This window comes from Trachemys scripta, chromosome 24 (genome assembly GCF_013100865.1).
Source record: "Trachemys scripta elegans isolate TJP31775 chromosome 24, CAS_Tse_1.0, whole genome shotgun sequence".
Classification (NCBI taxonomy): domain Eukaryota; kingdom Metazoa; phylum Chordata; order Testudines; family Emydidae; genus Trachemys; species Trachemys scripta.
In genome coordinates, this window is record NC_048321.1 from 7,829,224 (window position 1) to 7,856,191 (window position 26,968).

Genomic DNA, 26,968 nt, shown 5'->3' on the forward strand with positions numbered 1-26,968 from the left:
CTCCTTTGGTTTATGTTGATTGGATGAATTGTTGTACAAAGTTGAAATTTGTTTTCTTTTTATTTTTCATGTTATTGTTTTGACTGACACAACCATATCCTGGTACCATATTAGTCAATGTTGACTTTATGGTAGACCTTAAAACAGAGCTCTCTATTTGGGTGCATTTTCTGATGCTCAGCAACCTCTTTGATCATGCTGGCATCAATGAGAATCACAGCGACTTGATTTTCTTTTATAAAGGCAGTCCCATTGTTCAGGAAATGGGTGAGGAGAATGCTGCTGCTGCTTACTAGAGTCTTTCATTTTCCTTCTATGGAATTAAATTTATTTTTTTTCTTTTACAATTCTTCTGAAGTAATATCTGAATACGCATGTGGATTTTAGAGAAATTCACAATACTGGCTCTTCAACCAGAAGCTTTGCTTGCAAGGCAAAACCTCAAGAAGGAACCTCTTCAAAAGGCAGACAGAGAGCAACAAATATGCATTCTCAGAAAGCTGCCACAGATAGGACTTGAACTTACAGTATAAGGATGTTGGGCAAATCGAATGGTCACAGCACAGCACCTCAAGCCACCAACATCTTGTCATTTAAGGCTGCCCGCAAACATTGTGGTTTGCCAGAGCCTCAAGCCTGCTGCATGAGAACAAATGAGAAACTTGAGAGGGGTTCTAAAATGAAGTGAGAAATTACACAGGAAGTTGTGTTACAAATTGTTGTAATAAACCAAAAAACAGCGTCTCTGTTACATCCATGGTTGTTAGTGTCCAGCAGTTAAGTTCCCAAGCTCATATTTTGAAGTTGTTATTCAGGTTTCCTCTGAGGATTGAGAGGTCACACGTGGAATGATCGCTTTGTGACCACAGATGATAAGGTGTTTTTGTCTTTTATAATTTTTCTGCATGAGGTCATTTGAGAGCACAATGATTGTCTGGTTTCACCTGCACAGTTGTTGTTGGGGCATTTGATGCACTGTTGTGATAAGTATGTATGGAACCCCTGGGTCTTGAAAAGTGTGTTGTGGGGAATATTGATCATCGTAGCATTTGTTGCTTCTGCCAGAGTCTAGTGTCATTTTGAGTTGGTGAGTCCTGGTCTTTGGGGAACTTGCTTGGCAAGGCTGGGGGGTTGTTTGAAGGCCAGATTTCTTTCAAGAAAGATTTCGTTCAGGATGTGGTCCCCATCAACTTCGGGTTGTAATTGTTTTATGATACTCTTTATGGGTTCCAGTTCTCAGATTTGTTATCTTGGGTAGAGCCACATTGTAGATCCAATATTACCTTGAATATTAAAAATACTGTTTCCCAAAGGAGCAGAGGAATGCAGACTATAGCTGAAATCAATCCTGAGTGGATGATATCAGTTTATGGAGGATCACAGCCAGTTTCAGTTCCACAGGTGTGCAAAAAAATCGTATTTGTAAGATGTAAAACGTTGATGTCATGTAACTTTTGGTAGAGTCTTTATCTCGGGAATCCCTTGCTCAAACTCCCTCAAATTCGGTTCACTAACCCTACCTCAGATCTCCATAAGGTACAGCAATTTTCAAGACATCCAAGTAAGCATGTGGATTTTAGAGGATTTAAAAATAATGACTGTTAAACAGTAAGCTAGTCTCAACCTTAACTAAAGTTATGCTACCTCCCCACTACACTATAGAAAACAAGAAATATCTTCAGTTTGCTCCTAAAACAAAAATGAGACACCACTATTTTTGTTGCATTAGCAAGTGAATTTTTATTCTCTTGAGAGTGATAAAAGAGAGCGCCTTCTAATCCAAATGTGTTGCGGAGTGACAGAATAATCAGTATTTTTTGCCATAGCATTTCTTAACCCCTGCCAGATGCACCCTTCTGTAGTTTCATATTAAAAGCACATTGTATATGAAACAGGAAATATTTTCCCATCGACTTTCTACAAGGTCTGACGTAACTGCTGACATTTCCATTTTTTTGTACTGACATAGAATTCTTGAAATGCCCCAGTCTATTCATGTCTAAATCATTACTTGTAAGGCTACTGAAATCAATAAAGAAATATTTACATTCTCTGTTAGGGCTAAATCCTGCAACACACTGTGCACTTTTAGCATGTGCTTAAAGTTAAATATGCAAGTAATCCCACTGAAGTCAATGATTTGTGGGCATAGTTATTCGCATGCTTCAGTGTTCCACTGGATTGTACTAGAGAGCTCAGCAATTTACAGGATTGAAGCCTTAAAAAAAGAGGACTAGAAAATTTCAATGTTTAAAATGGTAGAAAAAGTTAGCCACATTCAAAGTTTCATGTATATTTTTACCCTAAAAAGGAAAGAATCATCCTCATTTAAGTACTTTAGCAAAAGCAGCTGAATATAAGCCTTGTTTATACATCTATTTTCCCCATGCCACATCCTGCATAGTTTTAGTCTCCTACACGATTGGTTTCAGAGTAGCAGCCGTGTTAGTCTGTATCCGCAAACAGAAGAACAGGAGTACTTGTGGCACCTTAGAGACTAACAAATTTATTAGAGCATAAGCTTTCGTGGACTACAGCCATGCATGCATGCATCCGAAGAAGTGGGCTGTAGTCCACGAAAGCTTATGCTCTAATACATTTGTTAGTCTCTAAGGTGCCACAAGTACTCCTGTTCTTCTGTTTACACATGATTGTGTTCTAAGGTGGTGTACTGTGTAGTAGTTAGAGCAGGGAGGCTAGCCATTAAGGCTCATGGATTCTGTTCCCAGTCCTACCACTGACTTACATGGGCTTGGAGAAGTTGATGTATTTATCCCTTTGGGTACATCTACACTACCCGCCGGGTAGCGATCGATCTAGCGGGGATTGATTTATCGCGTGTAGTGAAGGCGCGATAAATCGATCCCCGATCGCTCTCCCATCAACTGCTGAACTCCAGCTCGGTGAGAGGCGGAAGCAAAGTTGACGGGGGAGCCGCGGCCGTCGATCCTGCGCCGTGAGGACGCGAAGTAATTTTAAGTCGATCTAAGATTAGTGTAGCTGAAGTCGACTTTTCTCGTTGCATATCTTAGATCTTAGATCGATCCCCCCCAGTGTAGACCAGGCCTTTATTTACCCATCTGTAAAAGGTGTCTAATAATACCTTTCTCGTAGATATGTTAATCTTTTTAAAAGATGCTTTAAGGTCCTTATGTTGCCCGTGTGCAAGGCAGTCGCAAATATCAGGACATTGCATGCAGGACAATCAGTGATATGGATTCTGGGTATATTCTTAGTGCAAATTGTTTATTTTACACTATATACATCCTTGAACAGAGATGATCACAAACAGCATATAGGCGATCCCGTTTCAGGAATTTCAGCCCAAACACTAATACCCATTTCCTAGAAAGCAATTCTGACTCAAGAATTAACTCTAGTTAGAGAGATTAAGGCAGAGAGCAAACCCTCTTGTTGCTTGCCACAGCTCTCCCAAAGGAACATCATCACAAAATGTTGGCCCCTTCCAGGAGCGGCGTGGGCTTGGGGTAGGCAGGGAGCCTGCCTTAAAGGTAAGTGCAGCCTAGCAGGAGCCCGTACCCCAACCCCCAACCCCTTCCCAGAGCCAGCACCCCAAACCCCCTCCTGCACGCCAAGCCCCAGCCCTAAGCCCCCTCCCAGAGCCAGCACACCCATCCTCTCCTGCATCCCAACACTCTGCCCCAGCCCTGACCCTAGATTTGTAGAACACAAAATAAGTGCTAAATGGTCTCAATTTAGCTAATGGAGTTTGGGCACTGGGGCCAGAAACCAGTTTGTACCCAAGCTAGGAGGGCACAGATATTTATTTAATGCAGTTTTGCCTTGCAAGTTTCGCGCATACCTGTACCACGGCCATACACAAGGCACCCCTTACGTCAGCTGTCTGCACACGCGTGCACTAGGCAGGACCCTACCCCTGCGGTGGAGACCACATGGGCTAGCCGCGCGCCAAGCCCACAAAGACAGGAAAAGCACCGCGCCGCGCGGGGCGGGGCTCGAAAGAGGCGCACTTTGACGGGCGTCCGGAGGAGCCAATCCCCTCGCCCCGAAGTGGAGCCCTTCTGGGCCAATGGGTGGCGGGGCGGCAACGCTTCCGCGAAGGCGGGGCGTCCGGGAGGGGGCCCCGTGCGCCGTGTCATGGAGGCTCAGTGCGCGAGCGGCCATTGAGGAGGCAGGAGCTGCGTGTTTGTACCAGGGGAGGGGGTGGGGCGGCTGCTGGAGGAGTTCGAGCCCCAACTCTTGCCTCCATTTGCAACAGCGGCGTCGGCCCGGCGGCGCGTCCCTCCCTCGCGGCGCGGGGGCCTCAGGGAGGGGGGGAGATGGAGATGAAGAAGCGCATCACGCTGGAGTTGAGGAATCGGGCCCCGGAGAAGGTGAGGGGACGTGACGCCCCCCGGCTCCCCATTGCTGAACAGCTGATACATCGCCCGGGGGGCAGCCGCCACGTGGGGCCGGGCGCCTCCGCGCTGCGAGGCCGCCGCGTCCCCCCCCCTTCCCTCCGCCTCGAGCCTCGAAAGGTTCCTGGGGAGGCGGCTTGTGCACCCGCGTAACCCCTGGCTGTTCCGCAGACCGCCGCGGTGTCTCCGCAGCCCTCTCCGCCTGCCCCCCACTCCCACCCCGTGGCCGGGCGTCCAGCCCCGGCAAAGCGAGCGCGGCGCTGGACAAGTGGGGCAGCCCGTGCCTGGGATGGGCCCCCTGCCCCGGGCGATTGGCACGGTCTAAGAGGGTCCTCGGGGTGATCCGAGAGTAGAAATTAACACTCTCCCCCGGCAGCCCCTTCTCGGAGCTGCGGATCGGGGTCGCCCACGTTTGGGGGACTCCCTTCTTAGCTTTTTGCAGGCTAGTTCTCGATTGAAATTAAGGGTGTTTCCCCGTTTGGTGTCAATGCTGGATTTAGAGTGAGAACTTCTTTCTCCTTTCCCCGCCTTCTCTGCTAACTTAACTCTTGTGCACGGGAAAATGTGGGTCACCCACCATGCTTCAGTATCTGTAGGTTTTGGGGAGGTTTTTTACGACCCTTCAAGCTAGAGCTGCTTTTTGGGGCTGATGAACACGTTGGAATCCGTAACTTTTATGATCCCTCTTCTGGTTGCCATCGCTGCCGTGATTTGCCTTATTTATTTTTAACTTCTACTACGTGGATATTGTAAACAGGTCAGAGTTGCACCGAATCCATTTTAGAACTGTCTGGGTACATGACTGATTTCCTGCAGTCCTTTTCCAGTAATCTGCAAGAGGCAGGCAATTTTTGTAAAACCTCTTTGTAAAATGCTTTCCCCCCCTTCTTTCTCTTCTGACATTTGGAGCCGTTTATTTTGAATTACATCGTTTTTATTCTCTTCTTTCTCCTTCCCACCCCCTTCCTTCCCTGAGTTTTCAGCTCTGCCCAGTGAGCGCATGATGGGGTAATGGCACCCTCCTCTCTTTTCCTTGAAATCATACTGCTTATAACCGGCCTTCCTAATGGCTAAAGGCAGATAAGGCGATTGCTATTAGGTCCTGCTCAGTCATCAGAGACAAGATAGGCTTCGCGTTTGTACCTCCACCCACCAAGCAATAAGGTTCGGTTTTGCGAGGTCACGTACAACAGGGTTCGCGTCTCTATGCCCGCCATGCAGCTAGAGTCAGGTAGTTCCTCTAAGTAACTCTGTGATGGGAGTGGACTGGAGGTGTAGAGTGCTGCAGAGAAGGCCAGCCCCTGCCGCTCTAACTGAACTTCAAAACAAAAGTCCAGTGGAAATGGAACCTGCTTATAGTGAAACTTTTTTTGTTTCTTGTATAGCGAAGTAGGATGAAAGTCCTGAAGTGCATTGCAATGTGCAGCTTGCATGTCAAATATTTTTCTTAACGTTTTATTTCCTCTTCAGGCAGATAAAAGCAATTCTAATCATAATGAACCTCTTCTTAAATGGGGGAGTCCAGGGTGTGTGCTTACATTGTAAGATTCAATTGTATATAGATAAGTGTGTTCCTATAGATTGTCTGGAACTTCAAACAAAAGTATTTAACAGAAGTTTAATGCAGTCATTTTCAGGTGATCATACTCATTTATATATATTGTGTTCTGCATTGGGAAGGATTTTGGTGCACTCTACTTTTTTAGGGGGGGGGGTGAGGTACAGTTAATCTCCTATGGTAATTTCATTGACTGCTATGTGATCAACTTGCAGTCTTCGCTTCCCTGCTGTTGAACTCAGCCAACAAATGATTTGTGGCTCCAGCAGATGTTTTTGCATTTAGGTCAGTAAGAATGCTATTGACCAGTATGTCTAGGTGCCCCAAGAGTAAAGTCCAGATAGGTTGATATCCGAAAGTGTTGTTACTTAGTGCCAGGCTGAGAGATTGACCTGATTTACTGTGAATGTAGAAGTGCATAAAAAACATTAGTTGAATAAACAATACATATTTTGATGATTTCTGGACCAGATGTTTCTAAAAGCCTAAATATGCATTTAGATTAGCATAAACATTTAACTGAAGAGACTGGAGTAGCCCCAACAGAATAGTTCCAATGTTTTATAAAAGATTTGTTTGTTTTTGTTTTTACAGAAAAAACCTCTACACATTTTATTTAAAACAATGTTGAGGCTTTAGCTCAAACTGACAAAAGTAAGACCAAAGCCAAGATGCCACTTGTACTTTCCCCTCTCTGTAGTGATGTGAAATAAGGCTCTACATTTTGTACCTCTTATTTGTCTGTTATCCGCCAAAATGACCAATAAGTTGTCAGTCAACAAGTGTGATGTTCTTCAGAGCCACCCTTATTTCAAAGCTGAACTTTACATACTAACTAATATTGGACTGGATCCTCCCCCCCCCCCCCCCCCCAGGTAGGACATTTAAAATGTCAGAGTTTTGTGGGGAAATGTAGTGCCCATGCCTGTTATAACCCACAAGAGGGGTATACAAAACAGTAAATGGTATAAAGAAGGTTAATTAGGCAGTCTTATTATGAGAAAGGGTAAATATAAGACATTCTGTGAAATAGAGTAACACATTTAAAACACATAGAAGGAAATACTTTAACGCATAATTAACCTGTGGAACTCACTGCCACAAGATATTGAGGCAAAGAGCTTTAGTAGGATTTGGGAAAGGATTAGGTTCTTTTATGGGTAATGAGAATATCCAGTTAAATTAGTAGAATTAACAAAATTTGGGGATATTAAACGTTCATGCTTCTGGATATAAGCTAACCACTTAAGTAATGGTATTTCCTTTAATGGCATATTATTCCTTAATTGTCCAGTGTGCATGGGGTTCCTTGCACCTTCCTCTGATGCATCTGGTACTGTCCTTTATCTGAAACAGGATACTTTATTTGATGGACCATTGATCTGATCTGGTTTGGCAATTCCTATGTTTCTATCCATATAAAGGCCCACGTGCATCATTTTGGTTGTGTTGTCTGAAGCCATATATTTCTGACCATTTACATGCTAAAGTTTGCCTCTTACATATATTCCTTTTTATATGACCATGCTTCAAACTCGACTGCTGCAAGTTTAAATTATGTACTTTTTTAGTAGGTTGGCAGTGTTAATTGTGGTGACTGTAGGCCTCTGATAACTTCAGTTTTTGCCTAAGTGAAAAATAAAACATGTTGTCTTAATTGGTTAACTCTTCAAGCTGTTGGTTTAGATAAAGTTCAGCATGCTTAATGGTCTTCTTTAACCCTAAGAATGACTTTATATTCTGTTTGAAGGTGACAGAGTTGGTGCTTGATAACTGTCGATCCAGCAATGGTGAAATTGAAGGCCTGAATGAGTCATTTAAAGAGCTAGAGTTTCTCAGTATGGCCAATGTAGAACTGACATCACTGGCCAGACTCCCCACCTTAAGTAAACTCCGAAAGGTATGTATCTTTAGACTTTAAAGTCTGTTAGTCTTTAAGGTGCCACCGGACTTCTCATTTTTGTGGATACAGACTAACACAGCTACCCATCTGATACTTGGTATCTCTAGACTAAAAGTCAGTTCTCTTTTGCCAGATGTATACACCTCTTTATGTAAAAATCTTTGGTTAACACAGCTTCTTGTACCCTTTCAGTATTCACAATCACATTTGCGTCATATTGAAGTATCTTACTAAAATGTGTTTGCAGGGCTGTGAAATTATACCGGTTTAAACTTTTCAAGATTTAAAATTGGTGTGGGTATTTTTAAATTATGTTCAAATTATTCTTGTCCAAGAACTCTTGGAACAATAAGTGGCTTATCTATTCAACACTAGAAATTAGTTTCTGATATATCCTTCTCATGATAGTAGCATTTCCATTGATGCTGTGGCTTTTAATTATTTATTTTATTAATAAAATACACCGATAATATTCATACAAGGTCATTAATGTGTGTACTCTGTCATGTGCATAACTAATTTAAAAATGAGATCTGAGATCCTGAACCTAATTGCTTCAAATTAGAAATTATCCTTTGTAATTTCTGTAAACTTCAAAGTAGTCTTTCAAACAGAGATTGACAATTAACACATGTAACTTGCACCGATTAATGTCTGAGGCAGTGATCAAAAGTACAATATTACAATTTATGATTAGGTTAAAGATATTTCATGTAGTTGAATAGAAAGAGAGAGGGAGGGGCTGGAGATGAAATATATTAGGTGAAAACCCATCCAGAGGATGAAACATCAGTTCTATTGGAGTAACTGAGAGTTTCACCCATGAGTAATGGAACCAGGATTTTGCCCATTATGTCTAAATAAAACCTGTACAAGGATCTAATGTCAGGTTTCACTTTCTGCTAAAAAGTAAGGTCCCAATCCTGAAAAAATTTAAGCATATGATAAACTAACTGCTAAGTATGAATAGTCCAGTTGTAGTCAATGGGACCACACAGACTTAAAGTGAAGGATGGGGACCCAAGTATGAAACTTAAATGAATTATCTGGACCAGGCACATAGTAAAGTGCTGTGGAAATAAGTAAAGTGTTAGGCTTTGGAAATATGTACACATAACAATATAGGTTCTTTTGTTTTTAAGCAAACTTTATTTTATGTAAGTTGTCTGAGGGTTTTATAGGAAGTCAAGTGGTCTTGTGATGCATTTATTGTTCCTAGAATATCAGGGTTGGAAGGGACCTCAGGAGGTCATCTAGTCCAACCCCCTGCTCAAAGCAGGACCAATCCCCAGACAGATTTTTGCCCCAGATTCCTGAATGGCCCCCTCAAGGATTGAACTCGCAACCCTGGGTTTAGCAGCCCAATACTCAAACCACTGGGGTATCCCTCCCCTCAATATTGTTATAATAAAATCGAAGCTCTTAATTTCGACAGCAGTGAAACCAGCCATCTAATTATCCAATTTTTGTGTATAATAGTTGGAATTGAGTGACAACATCATTTCAGGAGGCCTGGAAGTCCTGGCAGAAAAATGTCCGAATCTCACATACCTAAATCTAAGTGGCAACAAAATCAAAGATCTTAGCACTGTGGAAGCCCTTGTAAGTATAAAGTAGGTTTTTTTTGGTTTTGTTTTGGTTCTTAAAGAATTGTAAGGCACTGTTAATTCTCTAAATTTTAAAAAAAAAGTATCAAATGTTAAAAAAAATAGGAGATCATAATATTGAACACAATAGTATTGGTTGTAAGTGGCTGACAATAGGAATGCCTTAAAAGTACAATGAATAAATGCAATAAATGGGGTTTAAGCTAGTGTTACATAGGAGATCAGTAAAATACAAAACAATAATGAACTGGGTGGTTTAGCTGCCTGTGTATAGATTCAACAAAACTGAAAGGGGGTATCCAGAGAGCAAAATATTGTTTACTTTTTCCATACTTCAGGGTTTTTTGCCAGTTCAAGTAACGCTTGGGTGTTTTCTTTCTAAATTTGTCAGTATCCCAATCAGTCCTGTATTGAATAACTCTGCTGTAATAAATTCATCTCCCATAGTTCAATCAAGATAGCATTTGAAAATTTACTATCGGAAGCTATCCTGTGTTAGCCGGGGCATAGACCAGATCAGAGGTTGTCAAACTGGTCTATAGTCCATGTAGTGCTGGCTATCTATATATTGCTGATCCTCCTTGGCTTTCAGTTGCTAAAATACACCAAAATAAACTAAAAATACAATAATTACTTGCCTAGTAACTTTTCTATGTAAGCAATTATAGTTGCTACAAGAATGTTAAGTGACTGAGAGTTTCATGGACACCTCCCACTATCTTTTTGAAGAGATGTTCTGCAGTATGGGAAAAGTTTGGGAGTCACTTGTACTAGAACTCTTTTTAAGGTTATCTGCAAGCTCTGTTAGGTGTACCCCAGCTTGCTGCACGCCAGCTGGTGTTATAGACTCTTCCATGGAGCACTACAAGTTCTGTAGTGTGTTTTAATGTAATGACCCCTTTAATTGCAGGATCGGAGCCACTCTTGGGTATCTAAAAAAACGGGGAGGGGGGAACCCACCTTTATTTCTTCCACATTTATAGGAGAAATAGGTTGATTAGCTCCTAGGGATTGGCTTGTGTGCGTGAGTAGTTTTGTATTTGTGTAGAAATGAGGGGTAAGTTCCACAAAGTAGGTCCAGTGTCTGTCTTAAGTTCTCTCTTCTGCCTTTGCAAGCCACCTCCTGAATAGTTTCACTCTTCTCGTGGAAGATAGCTGTTAAGAAAGCTCATGGATGCAGAGGGACAAGTGATATCTTAGTGACCTTATGGGGGGCTTTTTTAATTATCAGAACAGAGACTTTATACTGAACTCTGTGTGTGTGTATATATATGTATATATATGTATATAATATAAAAAAAGGGGAGTCATTGCAGAGAATGGAGGACCAAGATGGTGACTACAAAGTAAATTGTGTAGCTGAGTACACAGCCTATTATGTTTAGGCTAAGACTTGCAACTTCACAAAGGTTCAAGGTACCAAGTAGTTACTGTGTGTTAACTGGAAGAAAAAGATGAGTACTCTTAATTCTTCATTTTCAGCAAAATCTTAAAAACTTGAAGAGTCTCGACTTGTTCAATTGTGAGATCACAAACCTGGAGGATTACAGAGAAAGCGTTTTTGAGCTGCTTCACCAAATCACATACCTAGATGGATTTGATCAGGAAGATAACGAGGCACCTGACTCAGAAGAGGAGGAAGATGAGGGTAATTTTTCTAAATGTGCTATAGCTAATAACTAAAAATATACTTTACATTATCAATATCTAAAGTTGAGACTAGAGTGACTGACTTTAGTAGCACAATAACATAAGCTACATTTTTGCAGTATAGATCTGTAGCATTCACTCATTCAAATGATGCTTATGCTGAGTTATAATAGGAAGAACTGCACTCAGAACATAGTCAAGAATGTTTTGCAATTCTTGTTAGATGAGAGAGGCTTGTACTTGAGCAAAGATATGATTACATTAAAAGTAATAAGTAAGCGAGCTAGTGGTCATCCATTTTGTTAAAGCTGTTTTGAGGAGGGTTTTCTCACTTCGTATCTGATCTATGTGGAAATTATATTTCAGTAAGCATACTTGTATCACAAGAGTGGGAGTCAATGAACAGGAGGCCTGTGGCAGAGCTAGTATTGGAATCCCCTTGTGACCTCAAGCATCGGTTTTCCTTATTGCTAAAATAGGGATACCACCTTCTTCGTTGCTATTGAGGGCTAATTCATTCATGTTTGTTTATAAATGGTTCTGAAATTAGATGGAAGGCTCTGTAGAAGTGCAAAGTTATTACAATTTCTGCATTGATTTCAATGCAAGCCTTTCTTTAAATACTGTTAGCTTTAGTGATCATGATCCAAAGAGTTATGAAAGACATCTGAAATGTTTGTTTCACATAGAGCTGTCCATGAGTGTCTCCATGCTGCTATTCTGGTGGATTGTACTTCGCTTTAAATTAGATCTGCCCTCATACTTAAATCTGAGTTGTGTGCTTTAAGAGAATGTCACCAAAGAGAAGCTAAATGTGTCAAATGCTCTATTTTGAAAGTGTAAACAAAAGATAAGTAAACCTAATAGTATCTGAAAATCTCTTAATAGACATCAACCAGAAATTTAGTAAATTTAAAAAAAAGTTTAAAAAATAGTTTGATACTAAACCTGTCCTTAAATTCCACCTGCCAGCCTTTGTGGTTCACACTTGCATTTAAAATGTCTTTCCTGTAGCTGCATAAAATACCCTATGCAAAACTGCCTATTTGAGAGAAACTGTCAGAGTGGCTATGTGCTGCTGCAAATGTACAAAATAAAAATTAGATCTCTTCTCTAAACTGTAGGTGTTTCCTGGAACTAATAGGAAATAAAATTCAGTCAAGATTATTGTGTTAAGCTGGCTGTCCTTTTAAATTTTAGACCTTGATCTACAAGTGACTCCGTGCAGCAGACACCCCTCCTCCCCCTTTTCCTCTGACTTCTCTGAGGATCGCTGCAGGCTTAGGGATCTGCAGAAGAGTCACTTGTAAAATCAAAAACCTTGTCCTATCACCCTTGGTATCTAAGTGCTTGTTAAGTTATGTTTTATACATTTATAGTCTTCATATATTTTAAATAGTCTCTTTTCTCCAGGATGATGTCCATTTTTTAAAATTTCCAGAGAAGACCTCTTAACTGAGTTGTCTTAGGTTTTTGGGAAGCATGTAAGATGAGTTTATGAACAAATCATCAAGTTTTAAGCAAGGATATATGGAACTATTTCCTTTCTTTCAGAAGGAGATGAGGATGAGGATGAAGATGAGGATGAAGCTGGTCCACCAGGAGAGTATGAAGAGGATGATGATGAAGATGATGGAGGTTCAGATTTGGGGGAGGGTGAAGAAGAGGAGGAGGAAGTGGGCCTTTCATATCTGATGAAAGAGGAGATTCAGGTAAATTTATACTTTTTCAGCTATTCAGTCCAAGAAGTTTTAATTTCACAAACTCTGTTTCTGGGATTTAGGATTTTCATGAGGCTATATGGCTAAACACAAGTGCGTTTTGTAGAAACTGATTCTTATACAATGCTAGATTTATGTAAAGCAACAGACCACTTTAGATTTTGCTGATAAAGTTCTTTCTCTGAAGTACACTGGACCCTCGCTAGAACACGGGATTTGGGATCCATGCATGGTACCGCGTTAAAATGAATTGCGATTAAAGTAATTAAATTTGGGATCCATGGCCGCGACCGCATTATATGCGAATTCGCGCTATATAGACACACGTTCTAGTGAGGGTCCGGTGTACTTAGTTGAGCATGAATGTTGCCTATCAACTAAATATCTCTGCATGTCTCTTAAGAATATGGCTTTGATTTTTCTAAACTTTCATCCCACCACCTAAAATGAAAAATGTCTGCAATTTCTGTAAGCTAGAAAAATCAAGACCCTCTCTCCCCTCCCCCATGTTGAAATTGTACACTACTACCAACTAAACTGTCAGATTAGAATATTTTTTGGAGTAAAGTAGGTAACTTTTTTTTTATAGACAAAGTGAAGAAGATATCCTTGTTTTTGACTAGGTAGTCTACAGTAGCAACAATAATAGTCAATGCTTCTTTATCTGAGTAACATTAAAATTAAACATGGGGGCGGAATCAAGCTTTTTGTAACTAATCCTATTTTACATGGGGTGGAATTTTTATCCCCTTGGTTCATCTGTAACTCCTCTCAGCACTTCTGCAAAGCTAGTATCAAAATTACCACCTTAATTCAAGGATCGCAGAGACCTTTACAAACATTCACTAACACAAGCTTATTGAGAGAGGCTGGTAAGTTTAGATGTGTGAACTAAGCGCAGGAAGAAGTGAGGTGACCTAATCATGGCTACATGAATCAGTGGCAGTTAGCAATAAAACACAGGAATCCTGTCTCTGACAGCTAGACACTTAACCTGTTTTTTTTGTATGGAGGAAGTGTATTTATTTTTGTTTCTGTATAGCAGCAGTTCTCACACTCTTGAGACCTTCTGTACCACATTTAGAACCAAAAGTATTTGGAATACCACCTTCATAATTTTTCAGTGTAGTTATAACAGATTCTTATTTTAATACAGGTTGAATCTTTCTAGTTCGGCACACTCGGTCCGGCATGATTTTATTTTGTATTTTTTATGCTTTATCTATTTATTTCCTTGTACCAATACAGTAAAACTGTGTAACAATACTAACACTTTGTTATGAAGAGAGCTGGTAAGCCTTGGCTAGGCAGCATCACAAGTGTTGTTCCGTTTATTCGCCTCGTTGCGATAAAAATAAAGAGAGACTCGTTTGCTACAATATTGACCTCCCGTCGTTCGGCAAATTCTCTGATAAGTTACTGGTCAGGTCCCAAGGGTGCCGGACTAGAGAGGTTCAACCTATATTATTCTTCAAACCAACCTGCATTCCACATGACTGTTGTGCATGTACCACCAGTGATACATGCACCACAGTTTGAGAACCCCTGTTCTTTGGTGGTCTTCATTTTATTAATCATAATGAAGTGTTTATAGAACTTTCAGTGCTTTGTATAGTCTTGCAGAATTCTGTAATCTCAATGCTCTGATAAAAGGTTTTGAGGAGGTGATCGCTGAAAGTCACTACCAGAAGGTAGAACTACATTTGATTTGAGGAGTTGAGTAAGAACCTTTTGGAAATTCCTCTGAAGAATGGACAAACAAGGGTTTGGAATGAGAACAGAAATTCTTCAATGTTAAAATCTTCAATGAGTCAGTAGCTTCTCTATACAGTTGCTTTTGGGCGACAAGGAATTACAGCATGCATTAAAAAGGGCTTTAGAGGAGTTGGAAACCATGGTAGCACAACAGAGCTAGATAGTGAGGATGCTTTTTATTTGCTACTGATAGTGGCCTATATTGAGCATGCAGTTCGGGAAGTCCAAGCTGGTCAGATTTTTATCATATTTTGGAAAGCATAAATGAGGGCTAGAATCAGCCAAATTATATGCCATTTAAACCAGACCTTGAAATAAGCAGTCTAATTCAAAGCTTCCCTTATAAATTCAGCAAGAGCCTGTCTTAAATTTGTTTTGTGTTTAAAGACAAAATTATAGATACAATTTTAACTGTAATGCCTTCAAATTTTTACCAGATGGTGTAATGTAATTAATGTGTATAACATTAGCAGTTACTGCTTTAGTAAATAAGGTTCAGTTTTTCATCGAATCTTGCTGTACTGCAGAGATCTCACAACGTTGTGTGATCTTGTCTGGGGTTTGCAGTAACAAGTTGGTCCAATTTAAGCCAGTTTGCCAACTGCAAATCTGAAAGAGCAACTTGCTTCTCATTGTTTATAAACAACTCTGACATTTACTGTATTTTTTTATTGACATTAGTAGCAAAAAATTAGATCTGTTCCTAGTTCATCTTTTCTTGCTGCCGTAATTTCTCCATATTTTTCACAATCCTCTATTTCTGTAACATTTTGATAAAAGCTCATTCGTTGTACTGTCTTACAAAATGACACATTAAGGAAGTTCCTGGTGGCATCACAAAGGACTGATAAGTGGGAAGTAACGAAAAAACTCAGACTACAGGCCAAATTCTGATTTTATATATCTGTGCAACCCAGTTAAGTGCAATATAGAGAAGAATTTGGCCTCCTGTCTTCATACAGCTGTATAGTAATAAACTGAAAGAAAGTAAATACAGAATGTGATCACTAAACAGAATAAGTTCTTTGTTCAGTTTTCTCTAAAGTATAGGCTGCTTAAACTAACCCTAGGTATACTGCAATTTTTAAAAATCTGATTAAATATTTCATATTGTGAAGGATGAAGAAGATGACGATGACTATGTTGAAGAAAGAGGTGATGAGGAAGAAGGTAAGTTTCACTGTGAAAGTAGCATGTTTCAGAACCTTTCTGAATTGATTCTTTCAACTTCTGTAATTTAGGAGGTTGAGACTAGCAGTCCATTTAGTATAAATTATGTCTGTCTAGCTGGTCTGTTTGAAGGTATGTAAACACAGGGAAAGAAGGTATCCTGATATGGGGTTATGAAAGATTTCAAAAGTTAGGCATTTAGCATATGAAGCAATGCACGGCTGCTCAGCTATCTCTTCTCCCTTAACCAGTATATCTTAACACTTAACTTTTGAGTGAAAGTGAACAAAAACAATTTTCTAAGCATTTTTATAGAAATATTTTAGTGTCCTGAAGCGTATAAGGAGAAAGTTGCCAAGGGAGCTACAGAAATCTAACTTCCTAAGGTGGGGCTGTTGCATGAACTTTGTAAACTTCATTTATCGCAGGTTTAAAAGAGGTTAATTAATAATGCATCAGAAGTGTCTGAATTCCCTGGTTAGGGCTTAAAAGCAGCACTTTTGGGATCCCTTGCAAAGCCCTCCGACCCCTCCCACCCCCATGGCATCTGCATAAAATATTTTAAGAAGGTGTCATTTAAGAAAAAACAAAAACCAATGTCCTGTTTAAGGGCTGCATTCCCATTAGATGGGGGAAAAAATCCAACTAGTCTCTTTCAGTAGCTTCTTAAAGAGTTTAAGTGAAATTCCATACATTACTGTCTTATGTAGTTCCTATAAATATAGACAAAGGCTTGGAAATAGATGTCTGAGGGAAAAGAGTTCTGTTTGACTTAATCTTGAGACCTAAGAACGTTGAGAATATAAACAAGCAAAGTGACGAGCTGCCTGGTAACTAACAAAAATAAAGGAAATTCATCCTACTTGGAGAATATATTGGTACGAAGTGTATTGCTAGTATCAAGGAATAGTGGCATGTCCTATTGTTAGAGGGAATGATCTTAAACTCTGTCTGAGAATATTGAGTTCTCTTTGCATGGTACCAATGGGATACTTCTGTATATTCATGCATACAATAAGTATGAAAAGAATCAACGAGAAATTGGGTAAGCCTTACACTTAATAGGCAAAGGCTACAAACAAACTGCCAATCAAATGGCAAATATACAAAAGTGGTGGCAAAAAAAAAAACGTGCAAAAAAGGAAAACTTTGGATTATACCCTTCCCTCCCTTTAGAGTGTCTGTTTATATGTTTATAAAATGCCCAGCATGTTTTTGAATACTAGATTAATAATAATAATTGTTCTGTTAGTGGCAGTAGTGTAATCCTGCTACTGTGTAGTAAACATCTACATACTGTGATGGGTTGGGTGAGTTACTTATGTGGTTCTGCTCATTTTCAGTAAGGACTGGCCAGATTTAGAGAGATTTACAGGGTGAAAAGAGTTTTTGTGTAGCCCTTTGAAGCCAATTTCTATATTAAATGTAGACTAGTAGACACATGCTTGAGTGCATTAGTAGACTTTTGTTCTACACGCTTGGTTTAACTGAATACCTCTTTGGAGATTTGTAATCTGGATTTTAAAATCACCGATATTGAACTATGCAGTGTCGTAGCCATGTTGGTCCCAGGATATTAGAGAAAGGTGGGTGAGGTAATATCTTGTATTGGATCAACTTCTGTTGGTGAGAGAGATGAGTTTTCAAGCTTACCCAGAGCTCTTCAGGTCTGGAAAACATACTCAGAGTGTCACAGCTAAATACAAGATGGAACAGATTGTTTAGTATAAGTAGTTAATGTACATTTCAAGGGACATTCAAGACACATTCAAGGTGTTAACAATCCACTTCGTCTTATTCACCGTGACAGTAAAGCAGTCAGTGAGGATGTTTAAATGGCCAGAAAATGATTGCCTGAGAATGTCAAATCTTAATTTTTTTTAAATTGCATTTCATATTTTGGCCACAAGAGTGCATAATAGGCCACTTGGATTAATTATTGCCACATTTCCTATATGAAACTGTTGAAAATTAAGAAAAGTAGGTTAGTAAAAGCAAAATCAGGTTAAACGTGTCTTCTCTCCATTTTAAATCTCTATATAATCTGGTTTACTGAATATATTATACCGTATATTCTCGTTCATTAGCCCGTTCGTTTATAAGTGGACCCCCCAAGATGGATAGGTAAAAATAGCAAAAACCCTTTCATAAGCCGACCCTGTATTTCAGGGGTTGGCAAACTGTGGCTCCTTGCCCATTTGGGTAAGCCGCTAGCGGGCCTGGACATTTTGTTTACCTGGAGTGTTCACAGGCACGGAGCCCCTTAGCTCCCAGTGGCCACGGTTTGCTGTTCCCAGCCAATGGGAGTTGTGGGAAGTGGCGCCCATTGGCTGGGAACAGCAAACCGTGGCCCCAGGAAGCTGAGGGGCTCCATACCTGCAGATGCTCCAGGCAAACAAAACAACAATGTATTAGATATTCAATTCAATGATTCCATAGAGTTTAAAATCATCAAATTTTGGTGTAGATCCATTTATACGCCAACCCCGGCTCTTTAATGCATCACTTTTTTTACCAAAAATATTCAGCTTATGAACGAGTATATGCGGTAACTTACAGTCTAGACATGAAAGGATTCAGATGTACATCATATTGAAGAATAATCTGTTTCCAGTATGAAATGTATGTACAGTTTGAGTGTTCAGCTTAATGTCTCGCTTGAGTTACTCAGAATAAATAAGAAACTGGTTGTTTCAAAAAATCCATCAGTAGCATAAAGATGTATAGTAATGAGTGCATATAAGAAGAAAAAAGATAATTTGAAGTAGTCTGCTAGTTTTTATAGCTAAGAGCACAACACATGTTAATTTCTTGATGTTTAAATTGAGTGTAATCAAATATATACAAACTTCTTTTTCTCAGCAGAGGGTGTCCAAGGGGAGAAGAGGAAACGAGATCCTGAAGATGAGGGCGAGGAAGAGGATGATTAAGTCACTATAGAAATAAATAGGACCAGACTCTTTAAGTTACAGAATACGCAATAGTGATCATGCAGATCTGTATGTCTCCATGTACCATAGATGTCCTTACAGAAGATAACATGTTAACTTTTTATAGGAAAGGTGTGGTTTTACTATTTTTGCCCTTTTTATCATTCCAAATAAGATGTAGTAGCCTGGTAGTGAACATATGTAGAAAACAACTTTCAACCTTATAATCACTGAACCCATTGTCAAGTTTTCCCCTAGAATTTTATTTGGACTTCTTTTGTTTTATACAAGCTTGCAGTGTTTGTCATTATTAGTCCACAATTAAAAAAGACAGACTTTTACATGGGTTTAGTATGGTGAATTTCATTTAAGATTTTAAAGTTATATATAAACTGAAATCAAAGATGCTGTAATGTGATAAAGTCAACAGTCTATTTCAAATGAAAAGTTGGTTATATCCAATTGAGCTGACCACAGGTCCTACTTGGAATCAACTTGATTATTTTAACTTTAAAAAAAAAAAAAGTGACCTGTGAATTATTTCTTTGGGGGGAGGGAAGGAAGCTTATGCCCTCTTTTACTATGTTATTACTTGTGAGGAAGGCCTAAACATGTTTAAGGCCTAGTTTTCCCTGTTTGTTCTGAATTTCAACTGTGCTTGGAGGACTTGTTGGATATGTTTGAGGATGTATATTAGCTCTCATGCTTTAATTGAAGTGGTGGAGATGTGGCATCCTTAACAAAGGCTTTCTTCAAAATGTTTAGTCATTGAAGTTAAATAGGTATTTCAAACAAACTAAAAAACAATCCAAAGTTTTTAACAGTCTAACCAAAACTCCTTTTCCCTGCTACTTGCTTAACTTTCATTCACTTGGCTCGTTATGTTGTCATTTCATTAGTTCCCCAATTATCAGTCTTTGAGGTGAGACAGGACCTCAATTTCTAATGTAAAAACAAGCAGGTATCCCCGTCAAACACTCTTCTAAACTTAAAAAAAAAAAAAAAATTTAAAGCCTTTATAAAGCATAAAAAGGCAAAAAATGAGTGTGAGCTCAATTCTCTCATCTTTGCAGGTCACTTTTTAAATTTTTGTATCTGATTGCAGCTAAATCATTAAAGGCCCTATTTCAACAGTAAATAGTTCTTAGTTTTCTATCTTGGAAAGCTACAGGAACTTGTTCTACTTCACGTAGTCAGTTGCAAGTGCAGAAGATGTGCAGGCCAGGCTTTTCTCTGGCAGACTGTTAATTGTGATTGGCAGATCTTAATAAATTCTGCCCCAATGGCCTCTCTCACTTCCTATTTGAGCCAATGCGAAATAGAAGTTGAGACACAGCACTCCTCTTTTGCAGTTGTAATTTGGATTTCAAACAAGGCATCTCAATGCAACACTAACTTGCATTGTTTCAAATAGATACTCAACCAAATATCACACACAGCTTTATTCAAGAGACTCTATTTTTTTATTATATATCTTTCTTGGCTGACAGTAACTGCGATTTAAACTGTGGAAAGATACCAGGGGTATTTCCTGGACCTGTATAGTGGAGTCACCCATATAGCACAGTTACCTGTAAATATTTAATAAGGCATTTCACACACTGGCAGACTTTACGGCTACATCTACAACATGAGTTAAGGATGTGGTTTCCAGCTTGCATACACCTACTTGTGCTAGCTCTCATTGAGCTAGCATGAATATAAATAGTATTTAGCACGGCAGCATGACTTAGCTGTGCTGAGTATGTACCCATAGGGTTCAGGTGGGTTTGTACTCAGCACTGCTAAACCATACTGTTACTGCCTATGCTATTGTCATGCCGTGGCTGAACTACTGAGAATCACACTCTTAGCTTGTATAGACACAGCCTATATGTGATACATGATTCCTGAATCAAGTTCAGACAAACCGCATGAGCAAAGAAGTCCACAAAGCCCAATTTCTTGTTGGTTTTCTTCCTTAATAGAGCCTTAAATCATAGTTCATGTGGTTGTAAAGCATAGCCAACTTTTAAAGGCATTTGAATGGAATGTATGAGGCAGTTGGCAAAAGATTTGGAAATATATTGATTAAATGGGTTAAAATTTTAAATGGATATCTGTAAAGACACTAGAAAAGTACTTGGTGAAACAACATTTGCAACCACAATCTAAGTTCCCATGTTTGTTGTATGAATATTAAATGAATTAAAAAACTTAATTAAGTGCACACCCCTTGTTTTGTCATGGAGGCTGTGTTCAATGCAGTTGCTTTGTATTCATCTTTACTATCTCAAAGTTTTCCCCCTATATGTTTCTTTGAATGTTAACTTTTTTAGTCTCAGCAAATGATAAAACCTTCCTATTTACAAATATGTACTTAAAAATCTCTCAATATAAAGGTTATACTAGACTGTCTTGTACTGAGGCATACATAAATTGTACTTAAATACAGAGTTAAACTGAAATTAAGAGATTTGATGGAAATTACTAAAATTATCAGCAGTCTTGTTTCAGTCAACAAGTCTGCCTTAAATCATCCAATGTTATAAAGATTAAACTATTTAATTATCTTTGGAGGGTTTAGTAGATCCTTCCATAAAACATGCAGGCTTACATTTTTTAAAACAGTTCACAATGTGGTGCATCAGCTGCTGGTGACAAAAGTCTGAGCCTCACATGCAATTGTGACTTTCTAAGTAACATAGTCTTTTCCACGGTGTTACCATTTTAAATATAGTTCCCACATTTTCCAGTCAGCTTGACACGTAACCAAGATAGTACAGCTTTTTTTTAAGGTAACACATAGAGCCTCCAGATAACTTTTAAAATTTTTTTGCTTGGTGGGTGGTCTTTTCATGCAAATATGTAAGGGTGGGTTTTATATTTTGTAGAGGTTTTTGTCCTATTTTAATGCTCTTTGTATGGCAGTATGTATATAGTGTGTTCAGTTCCTTATCAACCCTTTCCTTAAAAACTTTGAAGTAATTGATTTTGTGCAACTGTGTTTTGAATAAAGCCATGACAGTGTTAAATAAAACAAAACAAAAAAAAACCCTGCAGCACTCTTCTGATGACTTTTAGTTGTAACAAAATGTTTCTTTCCCGGTGTGCTGTAAATTTTAAATTAAAGATTTTCAAACTGAATTATTTCAAATAAATTGAAAATGTATTGTTGTATTGGATTAATTTTCTAGCATATAGCTTCCATGCAATAGCTGCATTTTTTGTTTGTATCAAAGGAATAAGCAGTATTTGCTATTTCCTAGTATTGTTCTCAGTTAATGGAAACTTACACTGTACTTTTTTGTAACCGCAACTACCTGTCCTTGTAACTTTATCATTGAAGTAATAGCACTTCCCTCAAGTTTTAAAATACATTAAGTGTTGTTCATATGTCAGTCGGGTTGTCGTTGGGGGGCGGGAGGGAATCAATTCTGCCTTGTATAATACAGTAATACCTAGCTCTTATATATCACTTTTCACAATAGCATTTTTAATTCCATATTTCAGAGAAACAAGTAACTACAATTGTGAAACGATGATTCCAAGAAGACAGTAGACTGACATGCTGTTGTTTTTTTAAAGTGAACTTGTTAACAGGTTTTGATATTTATTTACATTGCAGTAGCTCCTACAGACCAAGGTCCTATTTGCTACATGCCATACCGTCACTGTCCCAAAGACCTTACACTCTAAGTAACCGACCCCCCAGATTCTTACTGGCTTCCTAAAAGAAACTTCTAATTAAATAACTTTCGGTAGAATTGTATTTTCCTAAGCTTAGCCCTCATTTTACCAAGAAATTTAGTTCTTGAATTTTGTTGCTGTGAGTTCTGTGCACTGAGATATTTTTGACACCTGTATATAAACCTAAAATGATGTCAAGAGAATTGAAATGCTTTCCCCCATAAACTCAATGCAGAAATGAGTGTGCAAGTGCTAGCACTGCCTGCCTTCTCCATAAACTGATGCAATTCAATGACAGTAAATAGACAAATCTGGTTTAATTTTGTGAAGTAAAATCGATAGTGGGAGAATAGTCAAGAGCTTGGACCTTGCTTTTTTTTTAAAGTGTTTAGCTAGATATCTCTTGGAACTAAATTTCTGGCTCAGTCTCTTATGCTCTGATGTAGAAACATTGAGGTCTCCTTCAGGTAAGACTTTAAAAAGCTACTCCCTCTACTTTCCAAGGAGCTAGAGATCCTATTGCTTTGATTTTGAGATTGGTCCAGGATCCTTGACAAAAGTCCCCTGGATACACTTGAGCAAGCTAGTTACCTCCCTTGTTTCTGGCCTAGACAACTGCTTACTCCCTTGATATATTTCTGAAGCACTGAAAGCATTAAATTAGCTTCACAAAATCCTATGTGCCTATTTCCCCAGTGGATTTGTTTTTTGGGGGGGAGAGGGTTGATGGTTGGGACTGAGTAAAATATGAGGCTTTTATAATGGCAAAGGGTAGGTGAGTATATCTCGGGTGTGAATTGGTACAGTTTCATAGCCTTGTAAGTCTGCAAAAAAGTAAAAACATTACAGTGTGATATGCCAGTATATAGAGGGGAAAACTTAACTGTAGTGCACAGTACTTTCCCTTTAGATACAAAAATAATGTGAAGACTTGAGCCATTCATGGGGATAGGTGTTCTGAAAATGAGTGCCATGTTTACAGGCTCTGTGTTGTCCTGACCTGTACTAGCGTGCCTTTCTCTCTACAGTCTAGTAAACCTTAAAACAAAACAAAAAAAACAGCTTTTGTCTGCCCTCTTAATTATGCTACAGTTACTGCTTGGATACATTTATGGAAAGTGGAAGGGTTCCTGGAGTAGGGCAGTTATGTCAGTATCAACGGTGCTTTCTCTTAAAGAACAGTTGATTACTGTTTGTACTGTTGCTTATGTCATCCATTTTGTCACAACCTGCACAAGAGTCCCATGCATATTTTTTTCCTCATACTTTCTCTATTCACCTCTTTCCCCCACTTCCTGCCCCCTTCCTCTTTAGTCCTATTCCCTCCCTTCTCTTATGTGACTCGCTTTATGCCCCATATTTTGCTCTCTCGTGGTCCTTCTCCCCTCCCCCCCTGCTATGCTTGTGTCTCAGTGCTGTCCTGCATCTCCTCATTGTGTTTCTGTTCCCCACCGGGTCAGTGCACACTGACAAGTGGGACACAGCAGCCTCTTTTCAGAGAAGCCTGTGGTGATTAAAATGGGGCGCCCTGCCCCATCCCCTTCACCCAGCCAAGCGCAGGCTGCCTGAGGCAAGAGCTGATTGGCCCCTGAGCGCGGGAAAGCCGTTATCCACGGGTTTTCCCCAATGGCGCTGCAGGGGCTAGGCAGCGACCCGCCGCTGACTGGCTGAAATTTGCCGCAGTTTCCCCCCCCCCCCTCCTTCCCCTCCAGCCTCGTGCGCAGCCGGCGCGCGGGGATTAAGCTTTGAAGTGGCACGAGCGCTTCCCCCTCGGCTCCAACGGTCGCTCCCAGCCCCTCCGCTTCCCGCCCCCGCCCTTTTGCCCCACTGTGGTTCAATGATTTATTCTTGTAGGGGAAGAGGGAGGAGGGGTGAAACTCCAGCCCAGTGCCATAAATTCCACCTTTGAACCACCATTTGCTACATAATGTCCAAAAAATAAATTAATTCCTGTCAGCTGGTTAATATTTTTCCTCCCTCCCCCCCCAAAGAGAAACACCCACCCCCAAACCCTGAACTTTCTCCTCAAATCTAGACTGAAAATGTGATTTTTGTAGTGGGCGAGAGAGCTCAAGGAGTGTTTTAAATAATCATTTCCCTCATAGATGTAAAAGTTAAGTTTAATTTGTCAGTTGCTGCCTGGTTTAACCAAATATTTAAAAAAAGGGCAAATTCTGTCAAGTACTACACAGTTTACAACATATCCTCACCACCCCAGATCCACTCCTTACATGTGAGAATCTGCTGGGAGATTCTGAGGCCAATCAGGCCATTGCTCCACCTTTCCTCTCAATAAGTACTGGCAAGATGTCATAACTCCCTCATAGGCACATTTGGGCACTATGGCTTTTATCCCCTGTGGGACACACACCCAATTCTGGTTTATTTTACTTGCTAGCTGTTTTAATCTCACCCCAGGTAATATTTCACCCATAGGGGTATATTTTAATTTTGATATAAAAAACTGCTGAACCAGTCACTGTTGCCAATCCCATACACTAAAAATTATGAGATTGTCTTGAAAATCATGATTTTTAAAAAGAATATATATATATATATAATTTGTCTTCTGGTGCTGTAGCCTTTACGGGTAATGTTTTCAATCTTCTCTGCAACTGTGAGAGGTAGAAACATACCTTTTTAAAGACAAGCTGAGATTCTCATCTAATCACATGAATTCAGAAGCTGGGGCTAAAGCCTTTAAGAAAAGCATCAAATATTGTGAGATTTGTGATAAAGTTGTGAGAACTGGCAACCCTAAAAGCCCCCATGTCCTTACAAGCAAGATAGGTAGCACATTTTGAGCTTGTCAGCAATCAGTTGGGGGGAGAGATGGTTAAAAGAAAATGGGATATATACCTGGTGTTGCTAAACACAAGGGTTAAAAAAATCGTGAGACAGGCCACAAAATAATAATGAAATTGGTTTAAAAATAGATTAAAACTAAAACAATGTTGGTTCCTTTTATTTGCCTTCTGGTTTCTGTGAGTTTGGGATGCATTTGGTTCATATTTTCAATTTTTTCTCTAGCTATAAGGGCTAGAAACTTTAAATGAAGGTCAAAATTTTTCACTAATCACATGCCTCAAGGAAATGGGGCTTTAAACAAATATTATGAGAGTTGGCAGCGCTATAAACCCATCTATGAAAGGGGGACCCTGGGCAAAAGCAGGATCATAAGCAGAGGGCAATCCCATTCTGTTATTGGAGCCTAATCTGACTTCCTTTAATGATAGACTCTCATTGATTTAAATGAGTTTAATTGGGCCCTTGGAGATGGGGTAGCTCAGCAAAGAATTGCCTTCCATTTGGTCCTGCTGTTGGAGGTGGTTAGTGTTGCTACCCTGATACTTCAGCAGAACATGAGGGATGGGGGAATTGAATGAGGACTTGCCTCTTGTGCTGGTCTCAGGATAGATGGTTGTTGTCTACTCCAGGCCTGCTGCCAATAGGAGAGGTGGGGAGTAAGTGAGTTCTGCTGCTGAAAGAAGAGATTGGGCAAGTCTGTGACTTAGAAATCCTGGCAGGGCTCCTAGCAATTGCTTGGAATTAAGTTCCTGCGTCAAGAGCAAAACATCTATCAAATTACATGTATCGTGTGATTGCAAATTGTCATATGGTTAACACAATTCAGTGTTCCATTTATATTAAAATACACAAAAATGTACGTACATTCATGAGAATGAGAATGGGAATGGCTCCAGTTCGCTAGTAGGTCAGACTAAAGTGGCTGGGGAGGGAGTTGTGAGAGTGCTGCAGTTCACATGGATCCAATACCCTACTTAATCACAAGAATGAAGCAATCTGGCACAGTAGAGAGAGATGACACCATGTTGCATACATAGGTTCATGATCTGCATTTGTTGCTCAGTGGCCAGTCACCTAAAAAACTGGGATTTTATTGTGTTGTAGCCTTAATTTGCTAGGGCTGATGATTTTGCCTGGACAGTTTTGGACTTTCCACCTTGACCATGTCCCTTTTTAAAAAATAACTGAGATGAGGAAACCCTATCCTCATGCCTCTTAACTCGCCTGCCAAAAATGAGGGAAGATCCAAAAATAAACTTAATGGACATCAGGACAAATCAAAGGAAAACCACATATTACATAAAAGCTGGCAGCTTCTGGCATTGGGGAATGAGAGCCTATCCCTGAAAATGAAATGGATTCAAGTTACATATTTATTTTTGTGTTGGAGAGAAGAGTTACTTTTGCCATTTTTATGTGGTGCTTTAAAACAATATACATGATGTCTTCTAGCATTTACTAGTTCTTCTTTCAACAGTAAAGATAAAGTCAGATTAAAAATTTGCATCTATGCATTGCTGACAGGTGGGTAGCAAAATGAAAGTTACTTGAATCCTACTCTCTGAAGCACTGTCTGACAGCTCACTTGCAGAATAGAAGGGTAAGTAGGAGAGGGCCTGTCTCCTGCCATTTAGAGATTAGGATTCTAATTTTTCTGCAGCACACAGATCATTCGAGAGTGGAATGTGGGCGGGAAAGATAGGAGGCAGAGAATATTTTGAATGAGATGGGAGTAAAAGTATTTAGAAACAGATCGGGAAAGGAAAGGAATGGTAAGGTAGTGCATTTGAACACAATAATAAAAAATGAACCGGATTG

At 39.6% G+C, this 26,968-nt stretch overlaps 1 protein-coding gene across 4 annotated transcripts; it reads left to right on the plus strand.

Annotated features, from left to right (window-relative positions):
* The first annotated feature begins 4,115 nt into the window (after window positions 1–4,115).
* ANP32E (acidic nuclear phosphoprotein 32 family member E) lies at window positions 4,116–21,813 on the plus strand. Of its 4 annotated transcripts, none has more exons than XM_034756437.1 (7): window positions 4,116–4,355; window positions 7,688–7,837; window positions 9,320–9,442; window positions 10,930–11,095; window positions 12,652–12,809; window positions 15,692–15,743; window positions 18,606–21,707. In XM_034756437.1, exons 1-7 carry the CDS (start codon window positions 4,302–4,304, stop codon window positions 18,671–18,673), a joined length of 771 nt encoding a protein of 256 aa, XP_034612328.1. In that variant the 5' UTR covers window positions 4,116–4,301; the 3' UTR covers window positions 18,674–21,707. The 4 variants fall into 4 exon arrangements, with proteins under 4 accessions (XP_034612328.1, XP_034612326.1, XP_034612325.1 ...); XM_034756435.1 differs by having other exon boundaries at window positions 4,157–4,355; window positions 18,609–21,813; XM_034756434.1 differs by having other exon boundaries at window positions 4,157–4,355; window positions 12,655–12,809; window positions 18,606–21,813.
* The last annotated feature ends 5,155 nt before the right edge of the window (window positions 21,814–26,968 follow it).

Bases quoted from the DNA above. Each gene is read 5' to 3' on its own strand.
- ANP32E (XM_034756437.1), top strand. From the start codon at position 4,302: ATGGAGATGAAGAAGCGCATCACGCTGGAGTTGAGGAATCGGGCCCCG. The intron at 7,838-9,319 runs GTATGTATCTTT...TGTGTATAATAG, and splicing joins CCTTAAGTAAACTCCGAAAG to TTGGAATTGAGTGACAACAT. The intron at 11,096-12,651 runs GTAATTTTTCTA...CCTTTCTTTCAG, and splicing joins AGAAGAGGAGGAAGATGAGG to AAGGAGATGAGGATGAGGAT.